Consider the following 24282-nt stretch of genomic DNA (forward strand, 5'->3'; position numbering starts at 1 on the left):
TCAACTCTGATAGCTTTCAGGATTAGGTAGTATATAATTAAGCATGGAAGACAACCCTAAGAATTACCCAGGAAAGTGTCTGAGCCTGACCATGCAGTTGCTGCACTTCAATAGACCATGAAGACAGACAAAGTGTCATCTAAAGTGTTCCAGAACTGGGGGTGTGGCTTAGCAGTAGAGCATTTGCTTAGCATGTGCAAGACCCTAGGTTTGATCCCAGCACTGTAAAATAATAATAATTGTAGTAAATAAAATAAAATAAAGGGGTCCTGACTTACAACTTATTTTTAAAGTATAAGTACTTTTAGGAAAGTAGGCACATGATAAATACAGTTAAAGGATTATCACAAAGCAAATGTTTTCATGTGCCAAAATCCCTTGGGCCCATTGATGAACTTCCTTCCTAAGGGTAACCACAAAACTATGATTGTTTGTGCTGGGAATCAAACCTAGACCCTTGTGCATGCCAGGCAAGTGCTCTACCACTGAGCTATATCTTCAACCCACAAAAACAATGAGAAGTGCAGAAACCATGTAATGAACACTCTATACAAATATAGAGTATTTATAAACTCTCACAAAATTCCCCTGTAACCTTTCCAATAAACCCCCACTCACATCACAGGCAACCACTGTTGAGATTGTTTTTAAAGTTTTGCCTATCCTTGAACTTCAGAGAAGTGGAATTAGGCACCATATAGTTTCTTTCTTTCTTTTTATCTTTTTTGTGTGTATGTGTACTACTGGGCTTCAAACCAGGGCCTTGCATATTCTAGGCAAGCACTCTACCAATGAGCTACATTTTTTTTTTTATTTCACAGTTTCTGATCTGTAACTTTCTCCCCAGGGCTATCTGACCTATCCTTGTCCCATAGTAGGTAACAAGCTCCTCCTCATTCCAGAGGGGTCCTGCCCATGCTCCAGAGGGAAGGCTGCTTGCACAGAGAGGCCCAGCTGATTGCTAAAGCTCACCAAGCCTTGTTGGCTTTCCCCACCAAGTGTATTAGCCTTAGATTGGACTCTTTTTGTCCAGTCACATTTTAACACAGTTGTTCATGCTTTAATCACCTCTAGGCAATGAAGTCCTTACAAAAATCCAAAGGAGAGGGTTCTGTGAATATCTGGAAAGCTGAACTCACGGAGATTTCTGAAGGATGGCTCAGCCCAAGAGGGCATGGAAGCTCAACACTCCTCTTCCCAGACCTCAATCTGTGCATCTCTTCCTCTGTATCCTTTGTAATAAACCAGTAAATAAAAGCAAGTCTTTCCCTGAGTTCTGTGAGCCTCTTGAGCAAATTAATTGAGCCAGGCACAAGCCACCTGGAGCCTGTGACTGGCAAGTAAAGGTATTAGTAGTGGGGGCAGCCTTGGAACAGAGTCTCAAACTGTGGGATCTTACCTGTCTCCAGGTAGACAGTGTTGGAACTGAATTGGATTAGAGAACACACAACTGTGTTCTGCAGAATTGACTTGCTTGCTGGTGGGGAAAAAATCTCTGCACCTTTTGAGGTCTCAGAGGTCTTCAGTGTTGTGAAATAACAGAGGTATGAGAGTACAGGGAAAAACAGGTAGTTTGTTTCTCCTGATACAATGACACATTTTATTTTTCTGTTCACTTGTTGATAGACATTGCAATGGTTTCCAATTTTAGTTATTTTAAATAAAATTGCAACAAAATTTTTTTTTTCATTTCTCTAGAATAAGTATCTAGGACTAGGGCTACTAAAAATATAATAAAAATGTTAAAAGGGCTAAGGTTGCAGATCATAGATATGTTTAATGAAATAAGAAACTACTAACTATTTTTCCAAATTGTTTGCACCAGTTCTGCATTCTCACACTAGCTAGACATGAGGTTTCTACTTGTTTCACTCTTGCCAATATTTGGTATCATTCCTTTTTATTTTAACCATTCTAGTGCATATGTAGTTGTGCCACTTGGCCTGAAGTTTTCTTTATGGGAAAGATATTGAAACTAAATTTAATATCTTTAATCTGGAGGTTGGGGCAGAATAATCACTTGAGCCCAATAGTTCCAGACTAGTCTGGGCAACATAGCAAGACCCCATCTCACTCTCTTTTCAAGACCAAGTTCAAGGATATCCTCTTGCTAGAAGACTTTGTCTCCTTAGGTAGTATTAAGTTTTCTCGGGCTGGGGATGTGGCTCAAGCCGTAGTGGGCTCGCCTGGCATGCATGCAGCCCAGGTTCGATCCTCAGCACCACATACAAACAAAGATGTTGTGTCCGCCAAAAATTTAAAAATAAATATTAAAATTCTCTCTCTCTCTCTCTCTCTCTCTCTCTCTCTCTCTCTCTCTCTCTCAAAAAAAAATACTTAAAAAAAGTTTTCTCTGACTTTCAGAACCTCTTCAGAGTTTTCTATGGAAGTACTGGCATCATATTGGAGCACTTTGGTGTTCATAAGGAGGAGGGATCATAAGGAGGGGGTTTTCTTTTCCTGTTCTTCATATATGGAACTTTCTCTTGGTTACTGGAAGTAGAACTGACATAGGAGGCATAAAATTATAGTCTATTTGTTAGTTTATTTGTGCCAGGGATTGAATGCAGGGCCTTGAGCATGCTAGTCAAATGCCCTACTGCTGAGCTACACCTTCAACTCACTCGGGAGGTATAAGAAATGAAGGAGAGTGTTTCCAGAAGTTAATTTTTTTTTTCTTTTTTACTTCCAAAACATGGTTTTTGAGAATCAAAAGGGAAGGTCTGAGAACTATCTTGTAGAAATGGAAATAAAATGGAGAGAGAGAGTAAGACTACCCTGTAGCCAGAGGGGACAATGGAGCAAGCATCCACCTATTAAGGAGAATCACAGCTGATATTGGGAGACTGCCTGGTCTCTCCATTTTTATTTTATACATGTTGTGGGGGACAGACGAGGCAGGGCACCAAAAACAGCAGAAAACAGTTTTATTTGTCTGCAAACAAGTTCAGAGGGTACAGCTTTCTCTGTAATCAATCAATCCCCTGAACCCCAAGTTCAGGTAGTTTCAGAACTTTATACCCAACATGTAAGAGGAGGGGCTCAGAAGTTCACAGTCTACAGAAGTTCACATAAAAGAAGCTTTTTCTTTCACTGTTTTGGTCAGGTTAACCCTTCAAGGACAACACCTGAGAAAGGGAGAGCTGCTTCTCCCCTTTTTTTCCTCCGGCTGCCAGCTGTTACCATGGAGCCCAATTGGTAATTCCTCTTATCTTAGAAATGAAGAAATCTCTGTGAAGCTCCAGCTCAAGGCCAGAGGCCTTGTTAAAAGATTTGTCTTTTTTTTTTTTTTTTTAATCACATTTAGCATTTACAAACACACTTTTACAACCTACTATATTGGATAAATGTTTGTGAAAAACTAGGAAAAGGGGCGTTCAGCACCTGGAGTGCTGATCTTTTCCAGGCCAGTGGCCAAGTAAAATAGAGCAACAGGAAAATAGGAAATTCACCTACATTGAACTCTTTTAAGAGACTCATTTGCTGATAGTCCTAAAATCAATTATGCTGAAGATTTCTGGAGAAGCTTAGTTAATATTTTCTGTGGAGGAGAGGGTGCCACTATACACACACACATACCAGGGACTGGCTGGGGATGTAACTCAGTGATTTCAGTGATAGAGCACTTACCTAGCATATATGCATGGCCTGGATCCAATCCCCAGTAGGGAGGTGGAGATACAACCATAATAGGACCCAGGCCTTCTTGGGAGAGTGTTTCTTTTCTATCCTCAATAATAATCACTTTCCCCTCTCAATTTCTTCATAAATATTGTTCTATCTATTTATCTTATATGAAGCAATATATTATTTGTTCAACTATAAATTCATTTGTTCAACAAGATAAAACTAAATTTTCAAATTATTGTTCTTCTTTATTTATTTATTAGTTCTAATCAGCTATTTTTTTTGGGGGGGTGGGTGCTGTGTATCAAACCTAGGGCTTTATACATGCTAGGCAAGCACTCTGCCACTGAGATACACAGCAGGCCCTGAATGTCCCTTCCTTCCTCTTTGTCTGCTCAACCTCCTATACCCTGATTATAGCAAACATTTCTTCAATAAAGCATAGGATTTGACTCTTTTTTGTCCAGTCACATTTTGACACAGTTGTTCATGCTTTAATCACCTCTATTATAAGAGAAGAATCCATAGTGTTGCAACAGCAATGAAGTAAGAATATGCATCAGAGCCAAAGGAAATTTCCTAGCATTTAATCTTGCTTCTTTTGAGTTAAATTTCTTCTCCCTAATCATGCATTGTGGTCCTAACTTGTAGTACCTCAGAATGTGACCTTACTTGGAGACAGGGTCCTGGCAGATATAATGAAGATGAGTTCATACTAGAATATGGTGGGCCTTATAAAAGGGAAATTTGGGGAAAGACACATTCACAGGGAGAACAGTGTACACATGATGGAAGATTCCAAAGTAAGGCCTCTACAAGACACAGAACTACCTGCAGTTAGATGAGAGGCCTGAACCAGATGCATTCTTACAGACTTTGGATGAAAACAACCTTGCTGACACCTGGATGTCAGACTTCCAGTCTCTACAACTGCAAGACAGGAAAGTTCTGCATTTTATGTCATGCAGTTGTGGTACTTTGTATGGCAACTCTGGAAAATTATCACAGTGATATATTGCTACATGCCTTTTTTATATCCCACAAATGGAGTATCATATATATCATTACACATACCATTTTTCCAACTTCATTTTTTTCACTAAATAATGTATTAATATTCTCTTTTGCCAGCACATTCAATGTTACTTCATTTTAAAAATATTTTTTAAATTTTGTTTTGTTTTTTGGTACCAACGATTGAAACCAGGAACCCGGAGGTGCTTAAACACTGAGCCACATCCCCAGCCCTTTTTATATTTTATTTAGAGACAGGGTCTTGTTGAGTTGTTCAGACTCTTGCTAAGCTGCTGAGACTGGTTCTGAACTCCTGATCCTCCTGCCTCAGCTTCCAGAGCTGCTGGGATTATAGGTATGGGCTGTTGTACCTGGTAATTTTTTTTTTTTTGAAAGAGAATTTTTTGTTTAGTTGCCCAGTCTGGCCTCAAACTTGTCATTCTCCTGCCTCAGTCTCCTGAATACCTGGGATTACAGGTGAGCAACACCAGACCAGGTAAGTTTTACTTTATTTTTAAAACATGGCTGTCTTGCCTGGGCCGATTGTTTTTCTCTTAAAATGTTATTTACTTTTAAGATGTAAGTATGTTAGGCTTTCAAAGTATGGAAATATTTTATTTTTATATAGTTGGTCTCATCTTCAGTGGCTTCTAGATTTTGTTCTTTTTAACAAAGATCTTCTGCACACTAACATTATAAAGATAATTGCACATTTCAATGATTTTTTTCCTTTATAAAGATTAGATAATAAATCTACCTGGAATGAATTTTACTTTATGGTATGAAATGAGGATTTTATTTTCCCTCCAAATAGTCAAATTTTCTAATGCCATATATTAAATGTTATATCCTGTCCTCCACTTATTTGTGAATTTCTATACTTTCAGAAATTTGTTTCTGTGAATTTTATTTTTGTCCTATTTATTTATGCTTACATAAAAAACACTGAAATTATAGATTCAATTGACACATAATAGGATATATCCCTCATATATTGTATTTTGATAGTGGAATTTATAGTGCTCTTATCTTTTTGTGACCCACCTTCTAAACATATTATTTATTATGAAAATATTAAATACTAGATATACATTAGTTATAAAGTATGATCATAATATACAGATCTATTCCAACCAGAAAATTAAAATTGTTATTAAATTACCAAGTTAAAATAATTTTAATGAGTATTGAAATACAATTTGATTACATTTATATTTACTAAATAATTATAAAATATCTTTTTATGTGTAAATTTATACAAAAGTTATAAAAAATGTAAATATATATCTGAATGAAAATAAATTTAAATTAACAAAATTCATTAATGTTATTTAGATATCAATATGCACCCATTTATATTTAGTTCTATGCAATTTGGGGGATATATATAATACTAGGGATCAAACCCAGGCCCTTGTACATGCTAGGGTACCCTCCTAACACTATTTTCAAATTTTATTTACTTATTTACTTGTTTTACTTATTTATTTATTTGGTACTGATTTAACTCAGAGACACTCGACCACTGAGCCACAACTCCAGCCCTATTTTGTATTTTACTTAGAGGCCCTTACCGAGTTGCTTAGGACCTTGCTAAGTTGCTGAGGCTGGCTTTGAACTCTCGATCCTCTTATCTCAGCCTTGCCACTGCGCCCCGCTCAAATTTTATTTTGAGATAAGTTCTCAGTAACTTGCTCAGGCTGGCCTCAAACTTGCCATTCTCCTGCCTCACCCTCTGAGTAGCTAGGATTACAGATATGTGCCACCATGCCTAGCAATTCTATCCAACTTTGCTCATATGTGTAGACTACAGTGAATATCATTTGAGTTAAATACAGAGCAGCTCCATCATAAGAACGCCTCACACCACCCTTTTATATCCACAGCCATCTGCCTCCTCTCTCCTCTACAACCCTTGACAACCAGTAATTCATTATCCATCCCTATTATTTTATTGTTTCAAGAATACCACATATTAATGGGCTTAGTTATAAAATATAATCATCTTAGTGATGAAGAGCTTGCCTAGCATGCATAGGCCCTGGGTTCAATCCCCAGAACCCTTTCTTTCACACACACACTAATATTGTATTAATGGAATTATACAACATGTATCCTGTAGAGATTGGCTTTCTTTATTTGGTGTAATTCTCTTGAGATACATCCAAGTCGTGTGCATTTCTTTTTATGGCTGAATAGTTAATTCCATGGTATGGATTCACCATAATTTGCTTATCTAGTCACCTGTTAGGGGTGTTTGGTTTGTTTTCCATTTTTGGCTACTATGAACAGAGCTGCTATTTTCGGTGAATGTAAGTTTTAATTTCTTTAGGACAAATACCCATGAGTATAATTGCTGAGATATATAGTAGGCACACTTTAGTTTTATAAGAAGCTACTTTATCACAAATGCTTAAAATATTTTTCTTGGTATTGCTAGTAGTATTTTTGTGCTCTATAAAAATAACATTTAACTGTGTGTGAAATCTCTTGGGAATTACTTTTTTACCCAACATTTAGGTTTTCAAGATTTCTCCCATGTTGTGGTGCATAACTCATTCATCTTAGTAAATGAGATTTAGTTCATTCATATAATTGTTTTTTGTTTGTTGTTTTGTGTGTGTTTGTGTATGGTGCTGGGGATTGAACCCAGGGTCTTGTGCATGCAATACTAGGCAAGCACTCTACCAACTGAGCCATATCCCCAGCCCATTTCATTGTTGTAGGAAGTTTTCATTTTGTGAATGTATTCCCATACACAGTCAATGGCGGAATAAATCACACCATTTGGGGAAAAAATATATATATTATTTATGGTTTATGGAACAGAGTTTCTACCTTGTGGCTCCACTAAAGCTCAGGAAGCAGAAGTTGGTGCAGGAAAACAGGTTTATTCAAATCCAATCCTGAGAAAGAGGATTCTTAAATCTGTCTTAAATCTTTATCTTGTTTAAGGAGGGCCTTAGGGGATTGAACAGCTTTTAGTGGAAGGGAGGGGGTATAGTAGGGCAAAAGATGGGAAATACGCATATTTAGACTCAGCTAGGTTATGCTTGTCAGAAATATGTCACAGTTTCGGTTTCCTTGGCCCCACCTGGGCTGGGAGGTAGCTTCTCAGTTTTCATTCTCAGCATACAGAAAAACAGTTTCTGGTAATTGAGGAAGCAAAAACATTTTAAAGCTTTTAATTTCAAAGGGACTCTGTTACATTATAAATGTGTTATTTGTGTGAAAAATTCCTTTGGACAATTGTTTAAGGAATGGGGATACTGAGTTTTAGGGATCTTTGATAGCTTAACTTTTAAAAGAAATGTATCAAACCACTAGGCAAAAGTGGCTGCACCAATTCACACTTCCACCAGCAATGTCTAAGAGTTCCTTCTAATCCCTGTTTGTGATACCCGAGATTGAACCCAGGTCCTCATGCATGGTATGTAAGCACTCTACCACTGAGTTATGTCCCCAACCCTTGTTTGACTTCTTAATTTTTGTTAATGTAGTAGGTTATTTTTCTATTTCTAAAAAAAAATCAATTATTCATTAATCTTCATTTGTTCTTGATCTACTGAGCTACGGCAACATCTTCCCTGGTTCTGTAATCCTCTATTCTCACAAGACCTCTCTCATATACTATTATGGTTTGTATGTGTCCCCAAAAGCTCATATGTGAGACAATTCAAGAATATCCAGAGGTGACATAATTAAGTTATGAGAGCCTTTACCTGATTGGTGGATTAATATGGTTGGATAGATTATCTGGTGGTAAAGATAGGCAGGTAGGGTGTGGCTGGAGGAAGCAGGTGACTTAGGAGTGACTTTGAGGCTTATATTTTTTCTGGTGAATGGAGCTATCTCTGTGCTTCCTAATTACTATGTTCTGGGCTGCTTTTCTTCCCCCATCCCCTTCGGCCATGATGTTCTGCTTCACTCCAGGTCTAGAGCAATGCAGTTGCCCAGCCATGGACTAAACCTGTGAAACCATGAGCCAAAATAAACTTTTTCTCCTCTAAGTTGTTTTTGTCAGGTTGGTCTGTCTGTCTATCTATCTATCTATCATCTATCTATCTCCTATTGGTTCTGTTTCTTTGGAGAACTCTAATACAGTTTTTGATGCCAGGAATGATTCTTGTGGAATGAAATTTTCAAGATGAGTTTCTTGAATTGTTTTGTGCTTTCTACAATTGGCTTTGTAATATTAAACATAAAAATGTTAAGGATTATATTATAACTAGCATAATGGTCACTGATAGTGTAATGCCAGATTCATGGGACCCCAATAGACTTCCAGAAGCCGAATCTGATGCAATCACACAAGAGTCTTTATTGCAAGCTCAAGCCTGGACTCAACCTTTTCTGACGCAGCAGTTCTGAGGAGTGAGTCCTGGTCCTTTGTCCAGTGAGATTTTATAGGTTTGGGGGGTACTCTATGCCTCACAACATCACACAGCAAATCATTTCACACCACGGGAAAATCAAACAACAACTCTTAACATTGATTAGCACATTCACTGGCGGGAACAAGTTGGGTAGGGATGATTGGTTAGTACAAGAGTGGGGTTCCTTTGAACTGATTGGTTTAGGCCACGAGGGGTGTACATGCTAAACTACATGGTTTCCCAACATGTTATAAACCACCATAAACTACTGGGGGGTCATCTGACATCCCAGGTATTTTCCCTGTCTCATGCTGATTGGTGGTTGCTAGGGGGTTGCTATGGGTCCTCACCTAGCCTGACTGAGTCAGGGACACCTGGTACCACAGATCTCTCCTGTTATTTGCAGACAAACAACTCAGCAGGGTGGATATGTGCCTAGGAGTGCTCTGTGGGTTTTTTGAAGGACAAAGGTCATGCCCCCTTCCTTGGACAGACTTTGAGGTAGAAGCTGTTTTCAAAAATGGAGTCACATCAGTTTCTCAATAGTTCATGGTGTTAACGGTTTGTAAAGAAAGGCAAGATGTCTATGTTGAATACTCCTAACAATCATTTATAAGTGGTTAGGAGCTTAGTGAGTCTGTGATATTTTTAAACATTTGTGGAAAACTGAGGACTATAATGAATTTTGTTGGTTGTTAACTATTGTTGGACAAAATGATAAAAGAAAAGGATAAGCTCAGTGATTAGAATTCCAGGCTGTAAGACATGATGAATGACTTAAGAGCTTTTAAGTGTTCCCTTCAGGAGAATCTTATTACTTGTATCCACAGGGAATGAATTTACTGAATATGGAACATAAGCCCTCCTCTTGTAATTCACTGAATGACAAAGAAAGTTGAACTCCCAGTCTTGCAAGATATCTCCTATTAAAGTGCATTTCTCATTTCATTGGGAAAGAATGAAGTCTTGTAATTGGGATGGAATTGTACGGAAAGACTGTATAAACTAAAATCATTAAACTCAATTCCAAATTGTTGCCAGAAGCATCCCCACTCACAGGGCAGTAGCCTCTAAACCCACAGAAGTTAGTGCTGCATTGCATGAGGAAATGTTAGTGGTTCCTGGGGCTAGGGACAAGAATATTGCAAGACAATGATGATTGTCCTCAGGACCCAACCTGGACTCAAATCTCAGCAGGCCCCTAAAGGTAAGGTGCAAAGTGTAACCCTGTGAGGAAGAGTTGATATCCTCCAAAGGAGTTACTTGAGTTTCCTAATGTATACTAACAGAAATCCAAGCAATGTGTGTGGGTATTAAAGGTGTGGGCTTATGGGGGGGGGCAGGATTATGAGCTAATTCCCATAATAAATCCCCTTTTGTCTGTGTTTGTATGCCTAATGTTTCTGGTTCTCTGGCAAATCCTGACCAATAGCAGCTACTTTATATGTAATTTGTCAAATTGAAAAAAAGTAAAATTGGCCACCGAAGGAGGCTTTATTGAGATATCACTCCTGGGCAGAACTCGATCAGACCCACAGAGTGGACAGGAAAAGGGTCTGAGGAGAAACCGCATGGAAGCTCCACCAGACTGGACTTTTATGGGGCTTACAGCAGGAAGGGAAGGGCTTGGGACAGGAAAAGGTGTTTTTAGGGTCCCTTGTCCCTTTGGAGTTAGTCAGGGGAGTTGGCTGAACTCCAGGATTGGCGGGGGGTCCTGCTGACTGACAGGCGTTAGTCAGGAGATCCTGCTGATTGACAGGCGTTTCTGCACCTGATTGATGTTCCTTTCCCGCATAGGCTGCTTTGTTCTAAGTCTCCACCAAGTTGCCACCATGGACCTAACACAAATTACCCTGAAGGAGGAGATTTTTGTGTCCAGAACCTGAAATTCTGAGAGATAAGACATGTTCCTCCTAACCATAAAATCTGTAAGAACCTATGGTTAAGAATCCAATTGGAACTGGTCAGCATGGGCCAAGGTAACCTAGGGTTGCCATGACAGTGGGGACTTGAAAGTCTCACATCACCCTGTTGTCAGTCAAAAGTCAAGAGGTAGACCTAGGCAGGACTCTCTGGAAATTTTCCTGGGACCCCCAATAAAACTGGATTGCAGGAAAGTCACATTGTCCCTCTCCTCTGAGAGGACCTACTGTCTTCCTTTAAGTGTCCCCTTTTCCTTTCCCTATCCCAATAAACTCATTCTTGTTTCTCTGAGCAATATGGCTGAAATATTTTTGACCTAGTCACAAGAATCTGGTTTTAAAGAGGGGGTTCTTTGCAATGTCCCAGTTTCTTGGACGGCCCCAACTCTGTAACATCAAGACCTTTTCAAGGTCTTCTAGGACTTGTTAATCTATTCAACACATTTACTTATTCCTGAGTCATTTATATAAATTAATATTTTCTTAATTATAAAAAGTACAAAGAGAACACATGCACACATATGATTAACTTTATGTTTTTAATATAAATAGCTTAACACAGATGGCAAATACTTTTGTAACAGTGATCCACTTTATGCTTTGAATATAACCCTTGCTGCTCTGCCACTGCAACTTATTATTTAAATGAACTTGTTTCTTTCTGGTCCTCTTCATGCTCCTCCCTAATCTTAGGGGAAACCCGTTTACCTTTCTTTCCCATTCTAGGCACAGTTATCTGTCCCTGAGTACATACGCACCATACAATGAAGTAATCCAGACTTTGGGGATGGTACCAGAAAACCTCAGAAATGACTATTTCCCAAATTAACAAGTGAATTACAACTCCAGACAGAGAACATGTGGAATGTAGCCTTTGAATTACCTTTTTAAAAGCCCCCGGTTCCTGCTGATGGGCAGAATTTCAGCTTTTGGGACAAACGTTCTTTGTGTTTCTCCTTTACTAGCAAAGCAATAAACCTCCTTTTTCCTTTTTTTCAAACCATGTCCTCATGTTTTTGTTATTGGATTGGCATCAGGGAGAAGGACCAAGCTTAGGGCAACACTTTTTTCCCCCACAGGTGATTGTCTTTCCAAGCACAAGGTTGCAGATGCATTTAGGGATAGGGAGAATAAGCCCCAGAGCATTTCCCCTATCTACAGCAGTTCCCTTGCCAGAAGCCCAGACCTTAGCCTAAGGGAAGGCAGGAAGGAAAAATGGGGAGAATACAAAAGGAACTGGCACCACCGACCCCCACCTGACTGAATCAGCTGACCTCAGTATGAAAAGCCCCAGGAACTTCCCTACTTGCCCTCCTGCCCCACCCTAAATGAGCCCACCAAACAAACTCATCCCAGGACCTGGCTCTGCTGAATCCTATAAAACTTAAACCCTTGTTGGAGCCCGGGCCATTGTCTCCTCCCAAAATGGGCCCCTCCTTTGCTTAAAAAAAGCATCATTGATAGCTGGTTATTTTTGCTTTCAGTCAGAATAGTTGGATCATCAATTCCACTAATACAAAAGTCTTTGTTCACAATGTACTCCTAACAAAATTGCGTTGATGTTTTCCCCTCTTGTAATAAAATTGAACCTAGTTGACCAGTGTTACCTGTGGATTTCCCATCCCTGCACTCCACCACCTGCAGGTGGAAAATATTTTGGGGGAAAAAATGGCACCCGTACTAGCCATGTATAGACTTTTTTTTTCTTGTAATTGTTTCCTTAAAAAAAAATGTAACAACTATTTACATAGTTTTTGGGGGGTATTAGGTATTATAAGTAATCTAATTAAAGTATATAGAAGGATATGTGTAGCTTATATGTAAATATTACCTCATTTCACATAAAAGACTTAAGCATCTGCAGATTTTGGTATCCTAGGGCGTCCTGAAACTAATCTCCCTGAGGTACCAAGGGACAACTTTAACCTGTGTGTGTGGGCGGGGGAGAGTGTTGGGGATCAGACCCAGAGTCTCACATATCACACACGCTGGGAAAGCCCTTTACCACTGAGCTACATCTTCAACTCAGGGACAACTGCATTCTATACACATTTTGTTCATCTTTTCTAGATGTCCTGTGAGGTGTTGATCCAATTTTCCTGGTCTGTTATTAGCACAAGCAGAAATATGAGCAAAACTTCTAGATCCATCTTCCACATTCCTAGTCTCTTCTGTCATATTTTTATGTCTTTATCTTTTATGCCATACATTCTGAAAAAATTTCAACTTGATCATCTGTATCATTAATTTTGTTCCTTTTAAAAATGTTATCTTTCATTTTTTTACTTCCAAGAATTCTCTTCTCTTCCTCATTTACTCCTCTTTGGGGGGGAGGAGCAGTTTTATGGATATGCTGGCCTGTTGGAGCTCTCTAAACACAATAATGATGATTTTTAATGTTACTGTCACCATCACCATCAGTTCATTTAAATGGTACTTGCTTTTTTTCTTTCATGCTACCAGTTGTTCTAAAAAACTCTGTTGACTCTTGATTATAACATAGGTTCATTCTTACTTCAGATGTATACCAGAGGTCCCTGTACCGGGCTGCTCATGATTCTCCAAGAGGCTTTGAAAAAGCTAAGGCCAAGTCCTGGTTTTCAGTGAGGCTTTGGCATTGCTGCAGCATTCAAAGCAATGAAGGTAATCCTAACATGTAGCCAGCTGTGAGAATGACTAGTAAAATAACTGGTTTGAGGCTGCAGTGGACATCCTGGACAGAGTAATTTAGTGGCCTCGTTATTCCCCAATTGCCTCAAAATGGTTCTGGATCCTAAGTCTGCTTACTACGATTTTGACCTTCCTCAAGGGATTACTTTTAAAAAATCATCCTTAGCCAGCACGGTGGCTCACACCTATAATCCCAGCGGCTCAGGAGGCTGAGGTGGGAGGATCACGAGTTCAAAGCCAGCCTCAACAACTTAGCAAGGCCCTAAGGAACTCAGTGAGACTCTGTCTCTAAATAAAATACAAAATAGGGCTGGGCATGTGGCTCAGTGGTTGAGTGATCCTGAATTCAATCCCCAGTACCCGCCCCCCCCAAAAAAAAATCATCCTTGCTGATTTAACTCTACAATATATAGTTGTCCTTGGTATTCATGGGACACATCCCCACTATCAAAATCCTCAAATCCCAGATCCTTAATTAAATTCCCTATATAAAATGAGATAGCATTTATATTTAACTTACACATTCTCACATTTTATTTACTTATTTATTGTGCTACTAGAGATTGAAGCCAGGAACAGTCTACCTCAAAGCTTGTATCCTAGAAGCCTGACCCTTTAAAAAAAATTTTTTTTAAAGAGAGAGAGAGAGAGAGAATTTCAATATTTATTTTCTAGTTTTTTCGGCGGACACAACATCTTTGTTTGTATATGGTGCTGAGGATCGAACCTGGGCCGCACGCATGCCAGGCGAGCGCGCTACCACTTGAGCCACATCCCCAGCCCAGACCCTTTTAAATTTTATTTTAAAACACCATCTCACTAAGTTGCTAAGGCTTGTCTTGAATTTGCAATCCTCCAGCCTTAGCCTCCCAAGTAGATGGGATTACAGGCATGCAACATTGCACCCAGCCCTCCCATGTACTTTAAATCACCCTCGATTTTCTAATAATACCGCCCTCCCATGCACTTTAAATCACACTAGATTTCTTACGATACCTAACTCAACCAAAATGCTTTGCAAATAGTTGTTATCCTATATTGTTTATGGAATAACATCAAAGGAGTAAAAGATTGTGCATGTTCAGTACAGGTATAATTTTTTTTCAAATATTTTTTAGCCCTGGTTGGTTGAATCCTTGAATGTGGAAACTGCTAAATAGAGCTGACCATATTTTCAAACCTCCTCCTCATTCATTGCTTCTCCTCCTCCACCATGCTTGGAATGCATCTTCCATCTGTTAAATGGAAAATTAGCTTCTCTCATCTCAAGCTCCTGTTTGGGAAAGTTCATGGCTTCCTGTTGCAGACACTTATCCCTTCCAAAGGCCAGTGAAGCCCCGCATGCTGACCACTTTGTCTCCAACCACTCTCTACCACTCCCTCCTACACCCAGATTTGCTCTTGTCCCCATATAGACACTTACAGCTGAGCCTCTGTCCTGACATCAGGCCAGTGCATCCAGGCCAGCCTATCTCCACTCCACAGCCCAGTCCCCATCTCCCACCCACCACCAGGTCTATAATGTGGTGGATCAGCGGATCGAAATGCCAGTTTTCAGGTGCTCAGCCATCTGGGACTCTATTCTTCCTTTTACACCTTACACCAATAGCAAATCCCACTGACTCTAGCAAAGACCATGTCCCACCACCACATGGCTGCACCATCATTCTTCTCTTCAGGATCGCTGAGGGGGCCTCTCCCTGCTTTGACGCCGGCCCTTCTACATTCTAGTCACACAGCAACTGAGCAGAGTTTGAAAACCTGAATCCAATCACAAGATTGCTCTGCTCAAAACTTTCCCAAGGCTTCCCTTCTCACTCAACTTTAAAAAGCAAAAATTCTCACCAAGATTCACAAGGCCCTGTGAGACCTTACTCCAGGCTGTCCCTGCTCTGGCCACCAGGGCCTTCTGGCGGGCCTGGAATTCTGCACCCTCTTACTGTTTCTTCCAAACATGGCTTATATTGAGCTTCTGCTCAGAGCTTCCAGGAGACCTCCTCTGACTCCTGGTGGGGCAGTACACCACTCCACCCCATCCTGTATCCTGTCATCTGTTGTGCCTCTCTGTCAGAATTCCTGTACCAGTTCTTAGTGTTCAGGAGAGCAGAGTCTGTACTGCCTATAGCACAGCCTGTGAGTTAGCAGATTTCTGAATGAAAAGTGGCAGAGAAACCCTACCTGTTTTGAGCATATTGGGACTTCTCTTGTTTGAAAACTTTTTATAGAGCTGCTTCCTCTGCCTGTTTCTTCCACTGAATCTTGTCTCATCCGGATTTCATCTCCTTGGAGAAGCCCTCCTTTGTCTCTTTTGTCACCTTCTTGGAAGGTGTCTCAGGATTTCTTGTTTAATTGCTAGAAAGTCAGTTCCACGAATGTCTGTTATCCTTGACAATTCTTTCTTGTGTTCCTAGTATGCGTTCAGTGCAGGGCACATAGCAGGTTGTAAAAAAGCTACTTGCTGAAGAAGGATCACAGTGATTTGTCCAGGGCCCAGCATCCCAGCATTGGCCAGGCTTCATCATAGTCTTGGCCCTGCCCAAGACACCCAGGACTGATAATTTAGCTAGTGGAAGGCATCCAAGCTCAAAACCCCTACAAGGTGGGATTCCTTCTGGGAGGTGAGTGGAGCTAAGCCCACTGGAAATGATGAATTTGATTGGCGAAGAGCTTATGGGGAAACATTCCAGACTTTAGGAGCAGTGTGACTCACAGAATCTTGGAACCTTAGAGTGGAATGTAGATAGGATGAGCAAGGCCTGTTCTGAGCAGGGTAAGGAGACCTCGCGCCCTGGGGCTGGGTCAGGACCAGGGAGGGGCAGAGTTAAATCAGCAAGTTGGTGCCAGTTCCCCCCAGGGCCTCAAGGGACCTCCGCCTGAGGAGTCAGCTTTTGACTTTGTAAGCAACGGGGGACTTCTAGAAGCTCCAGGGTAAGGAAATGAAATGAAGTGGTTAAGTAATTACTTTGACAACCGGGAGTGGACTGACGGAAGCACAGATATTGGGAGGCAAGGGGACCCAGGGAAGGCTTTGGGGCAACCCTGGAGATAACTGTAAAGACTGGAGGTAGCTATAGAAATGGAGGAATGCAGAAGGCCTCCGGGCCTCACTGGGTGGGATGGTGGAGGAAAAGATGGAGACACCAGGTGTTAGATACTGGAAACATGAGTTATGGTCATTCATTTGCTGTTAATAGTTTGTGATACTGCTGGTTCACTGGGGGATCTGATTTCTTTTCCTGAAAATGCAGACACTTCAGCCAAATATTATCCTGGCCTGGGCTTTCACACCTCAAAATAGTACCTCTTTGACTGAGGAGGAAGGAGATTTGATATATGGAACAGATTATTTCCATTACTGTTGCCAAAAGCTTGGTCCTTGTCACTGACGCCAATCCAATAATGAGGACATGGTTTTGAGAAGAATAAAAAAGAAGGTTTATTGCTTTGCTAGCAAAGGAAAAACATGGGGGACTCCTGTTCCAAAAGCTGTGATTTTGCCCATCAGTAGGAATAGGGGGTTTTTATAAAGGTGATTCAGAGAAAATGAGTTAGAGGAGAGATCAGGGAGGAGAAGGTTAGGGAAAAAGAAGATCAGGGAGGAGAAGGTTAGGGAAAAGAAATTGGGAAAAAGATAAAAACATGTAAGTTTCAGAGCCACAAAGGGATATAGTCAAAGTATCAAGAGAACCCCTGTTACATTATCTTTTACTTTACCCTCCTTATGTTGGATTCTGGTAAATATGATGGGTTGTAGCAAGGCTACCTGTAGAGAGGTGAGACCCTGGTATAACTAGAAGAGGCAAAATCCAGGGTGCTAGAAGGGAGGTCCACCCCAGGGAGGGAGGTGGAGGAAAGACAAGTGACTTGAGCACAGCTAGGGAAGTGGCTTGTCAGGAAGAACCCAAGGGAGGAACCCAGGGCCAGCAAAAGCTGTCAAAGATGTTTCTCTCTTTTTCTTTTCTTTCTTTTTTTTTTTTTTTAGTAGAGGTCAAACCCATGGGGTCTTAACCACTGAGCCACCTCCTCAGTCCTTTTTATTCTTTGAGACAGTGTCTTGCTAAGTTGCTTAGTGCCTCACTGAGTTGACAAGGCTGACTTTGAACTCATGATCCACCTCCCTCATCCTCCCAAGGGGCTGGGATTACAGGCGTGTGCCACCACATCTGCCCAAAGCAGTCTCTAGAGAGATGATAGTGTCTTAATGAGGGGGTGCAGGGTGCTGGTGGTGGGAAGAGGTGGAGGAAAAAAAAAAGAGAGATCTCCAAAGAGGAGGAGGCCATTGCTTCCCCAATCCAGACAGGTGCACCTGGCCTCCCAGCCATGCCTCCAAGGCAAGAAATCCTTGTTTTCTATACCAGGAAGTTGTAGCAAACTGTCTCATTTGTGATGCACCAATGCGGTCTTAACTGCTTCTGAATCCTGAATCAAGCTTATTCTTCTGTCCACTTTCCACAAACTCCTCTTATTCTCTGTCAGTATGAAAGGGAGCCCTTTGCCCCATACTTCTGTGACCCTCTCCTACCCAACCTCATCAATCCCAACAATCATCTTCAGCTCTCTGTCACTGTCTGGGTGATAGCCCACACCTCAGAACCACAGCATGGGAGGAATATTGCTGACTTTAGGTTCACCAGGGAAGGAAAAAGAGACCCAAATACCTGCAAACCATACACTGTCTTTGCTACAGTATAGTATTCCTCCTTTCCATGAAAAACAACAACAACAACAACAACAACAACAACAACAACAAAAAAGCCAAAACAAAAACAAACAACACAGAGAGAGGGAAAGAGCCATATCTCCTTGTTCAGGTGGGTAAGGGAAGGCAACGATGACCATAGAAAGGGAAACATGTCTAATTCAACCAAGAATTGAATCTGAAAGTAGATGCAGATTGGGAGGTGGGGTAGGGAAGTTTGTAAAGGTGATAGGAATCGCAATATCACGAGATGTCCCTAGAAGCCCATGTCCTTTTCAAACTAAGATTTGAAAATTGTACAATGTGGAAAACCACGGCTTCTCTAGATTTTTATTCCAATTGATTACACTGGTCTCCTGTGACCATTTCCCGGTCCAGGACTAAGTTAGGTCTGGCTCAGGATAAGCGCGCGCCAGCCGCGAGGAGACTGAGTGCCTTTTCTCTCTGCTCTGCAGTTTCCTCTGTCCTAACGGTGGCAGAGCGCATTCTGGGATTGAAATTATACTTCTGGGAAATGAAACCAAATCCCTCTAAAGTTTCTAACTCGGGCTATTTTTTGTTTCCCGCTATCCGGAATGACTGAATCTGGGAGCGGAGCGAGGGCGGGGCGGAGGAGCCACCTCGGCGGAAACGGCCCAGGCGGGCTGGCTGGCGGGCGCGAGTACAAGGGGGCTTCTGTGCCTGGCTGCGCCGGGCCCCGCCTGCGCCCTGCTGGGACTGCCGACCGGCGGCAGGAGGCTGGACTCGGACCGGGCGGGTTGGGCGGGGCGGGCGGAGCGCTAACCGCGATCTCTGTGCGTCCCGCAGGCGGGGATCCCGCGCCGCCGCGCCCGGGTGGCCGGCCATGATCACCTAGGAGGCTGGCGCAAGCGGCGGTGCAGCCGGGCGCGGCGACACTCGGCCATGCAGCGAGAGTCGGGGTCAGCCAAGGAGCCCGAGCCCCCGGTGAGGCGGTGGCGCCGCCGGGAGGGCAGGACGCGCACGGTGCGCTCCAACCTGCTGCCGCCCCCGAGCGCGGAGGACTCTGTGGCGGGTGCCACCAAGGGCGAACGGCTGCAGCGGCTCGGGTGTGTCCAGCACCTGGCAGACAACCGGCTCAAGACCACCAAGTACACACTGCTGTCCTTCCTGCCCAAGAATCTATTCGAGCAGTTCCACCGCCTGGCCAACGTGTACTTTGTCTTCATCGCGCTGCTCAACTTCGTGCCGGCGGTGAACGCCTTCCAGCCTGGCTTGGCGCTGGCGCCCGTGCTGTTCATCCTGGCGGTCACGGCCTTCAAGGACTTGTGGGAAGACTACAGCCGCTACCGCTCGGACCATGAGATCAACCACCTGGGCTGCCTGGTCTTCAGCAGGTGAGCCTGGGCGGTGAGCGCGGGGGTCCGCGTAAGGTCTGGGCTCTTCCGGAAACTTGGATGCAGTTTGCCACTGGGCAGGGTTGGCATGGGGCAGGGGTGGCATATAGAACAGCGCAGGACAGAGGTCCGGCGGCTTGGGGCATAGTGACCGGAGCCGCGTGCTGGGTCAAGGCGTTGAGTCTCTAAGGCCCCTCAGCGGCTGTTTCTGTGGCCAGCAGGGAGACCTAGAGGCAGGGCCATGTGGAGGATCCTCTGTTGGGGACAGAATAGTCCCAGGGCTGCAATTTGGCAGACGCTGAGTAGTACTTCATTCCCAGCACTACTGAAGTTCCTGCTATAGTTCTTGGCCGGGCTCCGTGGACCAGAATGTATGAAACTAAGACTTAGGTAACTTGTCTTGGAGCAGCAGAGTGAAACCGCCACAAAGTTCATATAGAAGGGTATGGTTAATAACTCTGCTGGTGCATACACTAATGTGACCTGTGAGCAGGCCACAGACTGGGTACCATTTCTTAGGTGGCTGCTCAGTTCTCTCTGTCCCCATCCCTCCCTCTCTCTTACTCCCCCCCCCTTTCTCGCTTCTCTCTTTTCTTTCTTTCTCCTGTTCAGTTTTCTTAGTTTTAACTTGTTTCCAGATGGAAACAGGCTTTGAGGGGATTGCCCAGGTTAATACCAGGAAATGACCTTCCAGTGGGGGTCAGTGTACTTTTTTTTCCATTTGCTTGTGGGGGTCTGTACAGGATGCCACTGCATCTTCTCCCCTTGTACCCTCCAGTTGGAGAGTCACTTGGCTTGTAGATCCATCTTGGAGCTGTGTCCAGTCACTGGGACACCCCTAAGGAAGGCAAATGTCTTAGCCGCCATCCAAGGCTCAGCCCACTTTTCCTTCTGTTTACCTTGCTGGACCTGTGGCAGGGGTGGAGATGGGCCTCTTGGAGGACATTTGCTGCGTCTCCCCTCCATTGTGACTGAAGATATCTTAGGTAGCTCCTGACCTCTCAGTGACAGATAGTTAGTTTCCCTACTATATGGGGGTCATGGTTGTTCCTGCCTCTTAGAATAGCTTAGAAGAAGACCATGAATGTCTGTCCCTGAACTTGAGTACTTTTTTGAAAAATCTTTTTTGTGGAGGTACTGGGGATTGGACTTGGGTGCTTTACCAATGAACTACATCCCCAGGCGCCACCCACCACCTGCTTTTTTTTGGGGGGGGGGAATCTCATAAAGAAGGGCTTTGCTAAACTGCTGAGGCTGGCCTTGAATTTATAATCATCCTGCCACAGCCTCTCCAGTTGCTGGGATTATAGGTACCCACCACACCCCACTGAGTACTTTTCTTTTGAGATAGGGTCTTGCTATGTTGCCCAGATTGACTTGAGTACTTTTAACACTCACAACACTGCATTGGTTGTGCTTCATATTTAATTTACATAAACATAGCTAAAACAGAGGTTCAGAGAGGTTAAGTAACTTGCCCAAGCTCACCCAGCTGCTATTTGGCATTAATGGGATTTGACCTAGGTCTTTCTGACTATATAGCTTTTCCAATATTCCTGTGCTTGTGCTTTTCAAACTTTTCACATAAATTCATTGAGGAGTTTGTTAAAGGAATAGTTTTCTAAAGTATTAGTCTCAACAGGTCTGGGAATGAGCCCAGGAATCTGAGTGCTGGATTAGCATGGAGGTGAATCTTATGTGGTGGCCTACAGTTGAGTAATACCTCCCTGCCTGCCCAGAAGAGGTGCCCCTGGCCAGTTGTCAAATATGACCTGGATGGGAAGGGCCATGGAATTTCCTGGCTCCTGTTCACCACAAGTCTCATCAAGGAAGGGAGAGGGACACCACTTACACAAATGTCCTCAGTGTCTCTCTAGTAAGCACTCCAGACAGCTCTACGCCTTTCCTCTGCCCTGCCTGTCCTTTGCACGGCATAACTTGGGTGGGGTTCTAGCTCATTTAAGTCTTTGTACACGTGCCACTTCCTGTTATCACTGAGCCTATAACTCCACAAGCCTCTTTTTAAGAAGTGCTTAGACCTCAGGATAGAGTTTATTTTCAGTTGGTAAAGTGCAACCCATTATGTCATTTGAACCGTATAATAATCATCATACCCATTTTGTGGATGAGAAAACTGAGACTGGAATCTAAAAATAGTGTTCACTGTAAGGCTTCATGGGCTTATGAAAACTCAGCTCCACTTGGCCACACCGGCCAGGTTCCCCTTCTTCTCAGCCTCCCAGCCCCTAAATCAAGTTCCTTACCTTCTTATGGAGACAATGGGCCTTCTACCTGGGAAGGCCTCAGGGGTACTCCTTGGTGGGCAAGGGAGGAATGGTGGTTATGTGTGGGGAAGAGATGGAGCCTTCACTCCCTCTCTGACCTGGTTGGTTGTCTCCTTTTCTGCAGAAGCTGTTAGCATTTGTCATTTATTTCCCAACTGTGCTGAGGACAGTCAGCTCAATGCCTCACTTCTATTCTTTGTTCCCCAAAAGGCAGGTCAAATTCTCCCAGTTCTTGAAGTTCTGGAAAGGGTGTTGCCAGGCTCTGGTGATTGAAGGAGGAGGAGGCTGGGTTCCACCCAGGGCTTGCTGTAGGAACAGAATGTGCTGTGGACTAGGTCCACAAGATGGGATGCTTTTTAGGAGAAGCCTCCCCAAGGTGCTCAGGAGTCTGGGACTAGGCATGAGGACTCGAAGGATGTGACTAGGTAAAGGAGGAGAAGGCAGATGCTGCAGGTAAATAGTCACAGGAAAAGGGGGTGACCTGTGACAAGGTCAGGGCAATGAGAGCCTGAGAACAGGTTATTAGGTTTATGAGGGTGAGGCATGGACATGAAGCCTGGGATTGTGGGGATCTGGTACCAAGACAGCCTAGGAAAAGACTTTTATGTCAGGCCACAGTCTGTTCGCTGCCTTTGGTTAATACAGAGCAATCATAAGTATAGCTGAGAACTGTGGGGGTCAATTTTGTATTGTGTCCCCTCCAAGTCTCCAAGTGTGCCATTGTTTTAGTTGCTATGTTCAGTTAAAGGATTTATTGGCCATTTTTCCTTTTTGTGTTACTGAGACTGGCCCCAAACTCCTAGGCTCAAGTGATTCTCAGGCCTCAGTCTCCCAAGTAGCTGAGACTACAGGTGCATGCCACTGTACTCGGCTCAAAGCATGCATTAATGCAGCATTTCGGGACACTGACTCTGTCTCTGGAGGATGGCATTATTTTGTATTCTGATGTGGGATCTACAGTGAATCAATCATTTATACCATTACTATTATTTTTTAAAGTAGATGGATATAGTATCTTTATTTTATTTATTTATTTTTGAGAGAGAGAGAGAGAGAGAGAGAGAGAGAGAGAGAGGGAGGGAGAGAATTTTAATATTTATTTTTTAGTTTTCGGCACACACAACATCTTTGTTTGTATGTGGTGCTGAGGATCTAACCCGGGCCGCACGCATGCCAGGCGAGCGCGCTACCGCTTGAGCCACATCCCCAGCCCCTCTTTATTTTATTTATTTGTAAGTGGTGCTGAGGATCAAACCCAGTGCCTCACATAAACGACACAAGTGCTTTACCACTGAGCTACACCCCGAGTCCTGTACCATTATTTTTATCATTATAATTATTATTAATTTTTTTTCTGCTGTACTGGGGATTGAATCCAGGGGTGCCCTACCACTGAGCTAGAGACCCAGCCCTTTTCGTTTTTTATTTTGAGACAGGGTCTCACTTAGTTGTCCAGGCTGGCCTTGAATTTGGAATCCTCCTCCCTTAGCTTCCTGAGATGCCGGGATTACAGGTGTGCACCACCGCACCTGGCATGTCATCATTATTATTGTTGTTTTTGCGACACTAGGGATTGAATGATGGTAAAGCATGTGCTCTACCAGTAAACTATATCCCGGGGCTTGTCCCAAATATAATCTTACTGGCATCTTTCAGCTGCTCTTTCAAGGATGATGGAAGCAGTAGTATTTCTGCAAAATAAACTGTGATGATCTTCCCCTGAATCTTTTGGGCTCTGTACTGGGATTTGATAGCAGACCCTCGCCCCTCATAATCCTTCTATTGTCCTTTTTTTTTTTTTTTTTTTTTTTAATTTTTGGCCCTGGTTTTGAACCAAGGGGCACTCAACCCCTGAGATACATCCCCAGCCCTTTTTATTTTTTATTTTTTTTTTGTTTGAGACAGGGTCTCACTAAATAGGGCCACACTAAGTTGTTGGGGGATGGCCTCAAACTTGTGACGCTTCTGTTATCTTTTGGGAAAACAGATAGGGCTGCTCTATGCATCTTTAGGAATTGCCTTATTTTTCCTCACTTCTCTTCCCTTCAATTCTCTCCGCATTCCCCAGCTTGCCAGGGTTACCAGTCTAACCCGTGTACACTTCGTGATTTGTTGTTTTGGAATAGCTCAGTGGTAGAGAGAAGGTGATAGTCTTACCTAACAAAATCCTCCTTTTGTTTTCTTCCCAAGGGTTTTCAATTATCATGTTTCTCCTCTGTCTTTTCTCCTTTGTGTCCTCCCCACTTTCCTGGTGAGCAAGCTCCTCCTTGCTGGTGTGCTTAGCTTTGGGGGTATATTCTTTCCTCTCCTCCCTCTTAAAACAGCAAAGCGTTG

General features: G+C 42.8%; 1 protein-coding gene across 1 annotated transcript in view; it reads left to right on the forward strand.

Annotated features, from left to right (window-relative positions):
• Positions 1 to 19147: 19147 nt before the first annotated feature.
• Positions 19148 to 24282, forward strand: part of Atp10a (ATPase phospholipid transporting 10A (putative)) — a 188266-nt gene continuing 183131 nt past the window's right edge. The window contains 1 exon segment of the mRNA XM_027925819.2: positions 19148 to 19663. Within this exon segment, the coding sequence (XP_027781620.2) occupies positions 19212 to 19663 (452 nt within the window). The 5' untranslated portion in view covers positions 19148 to 19211.

The sequence above is a fragment of the Marmota flaviventris genome, chromosome 2 (genome assembly GCF_047511675.1).
Source record: "Marmota flaviventris isolate mMarFla1 chromosome 2, mMarFla1.hap1, whole genome shotgun sequence".
Taxonomy (NCBI): Eukaryota; Metazoa; Chordata; class Mammalia; order Rodentia; family Sciuridae; genus Marmota; species Marmota flaviventris.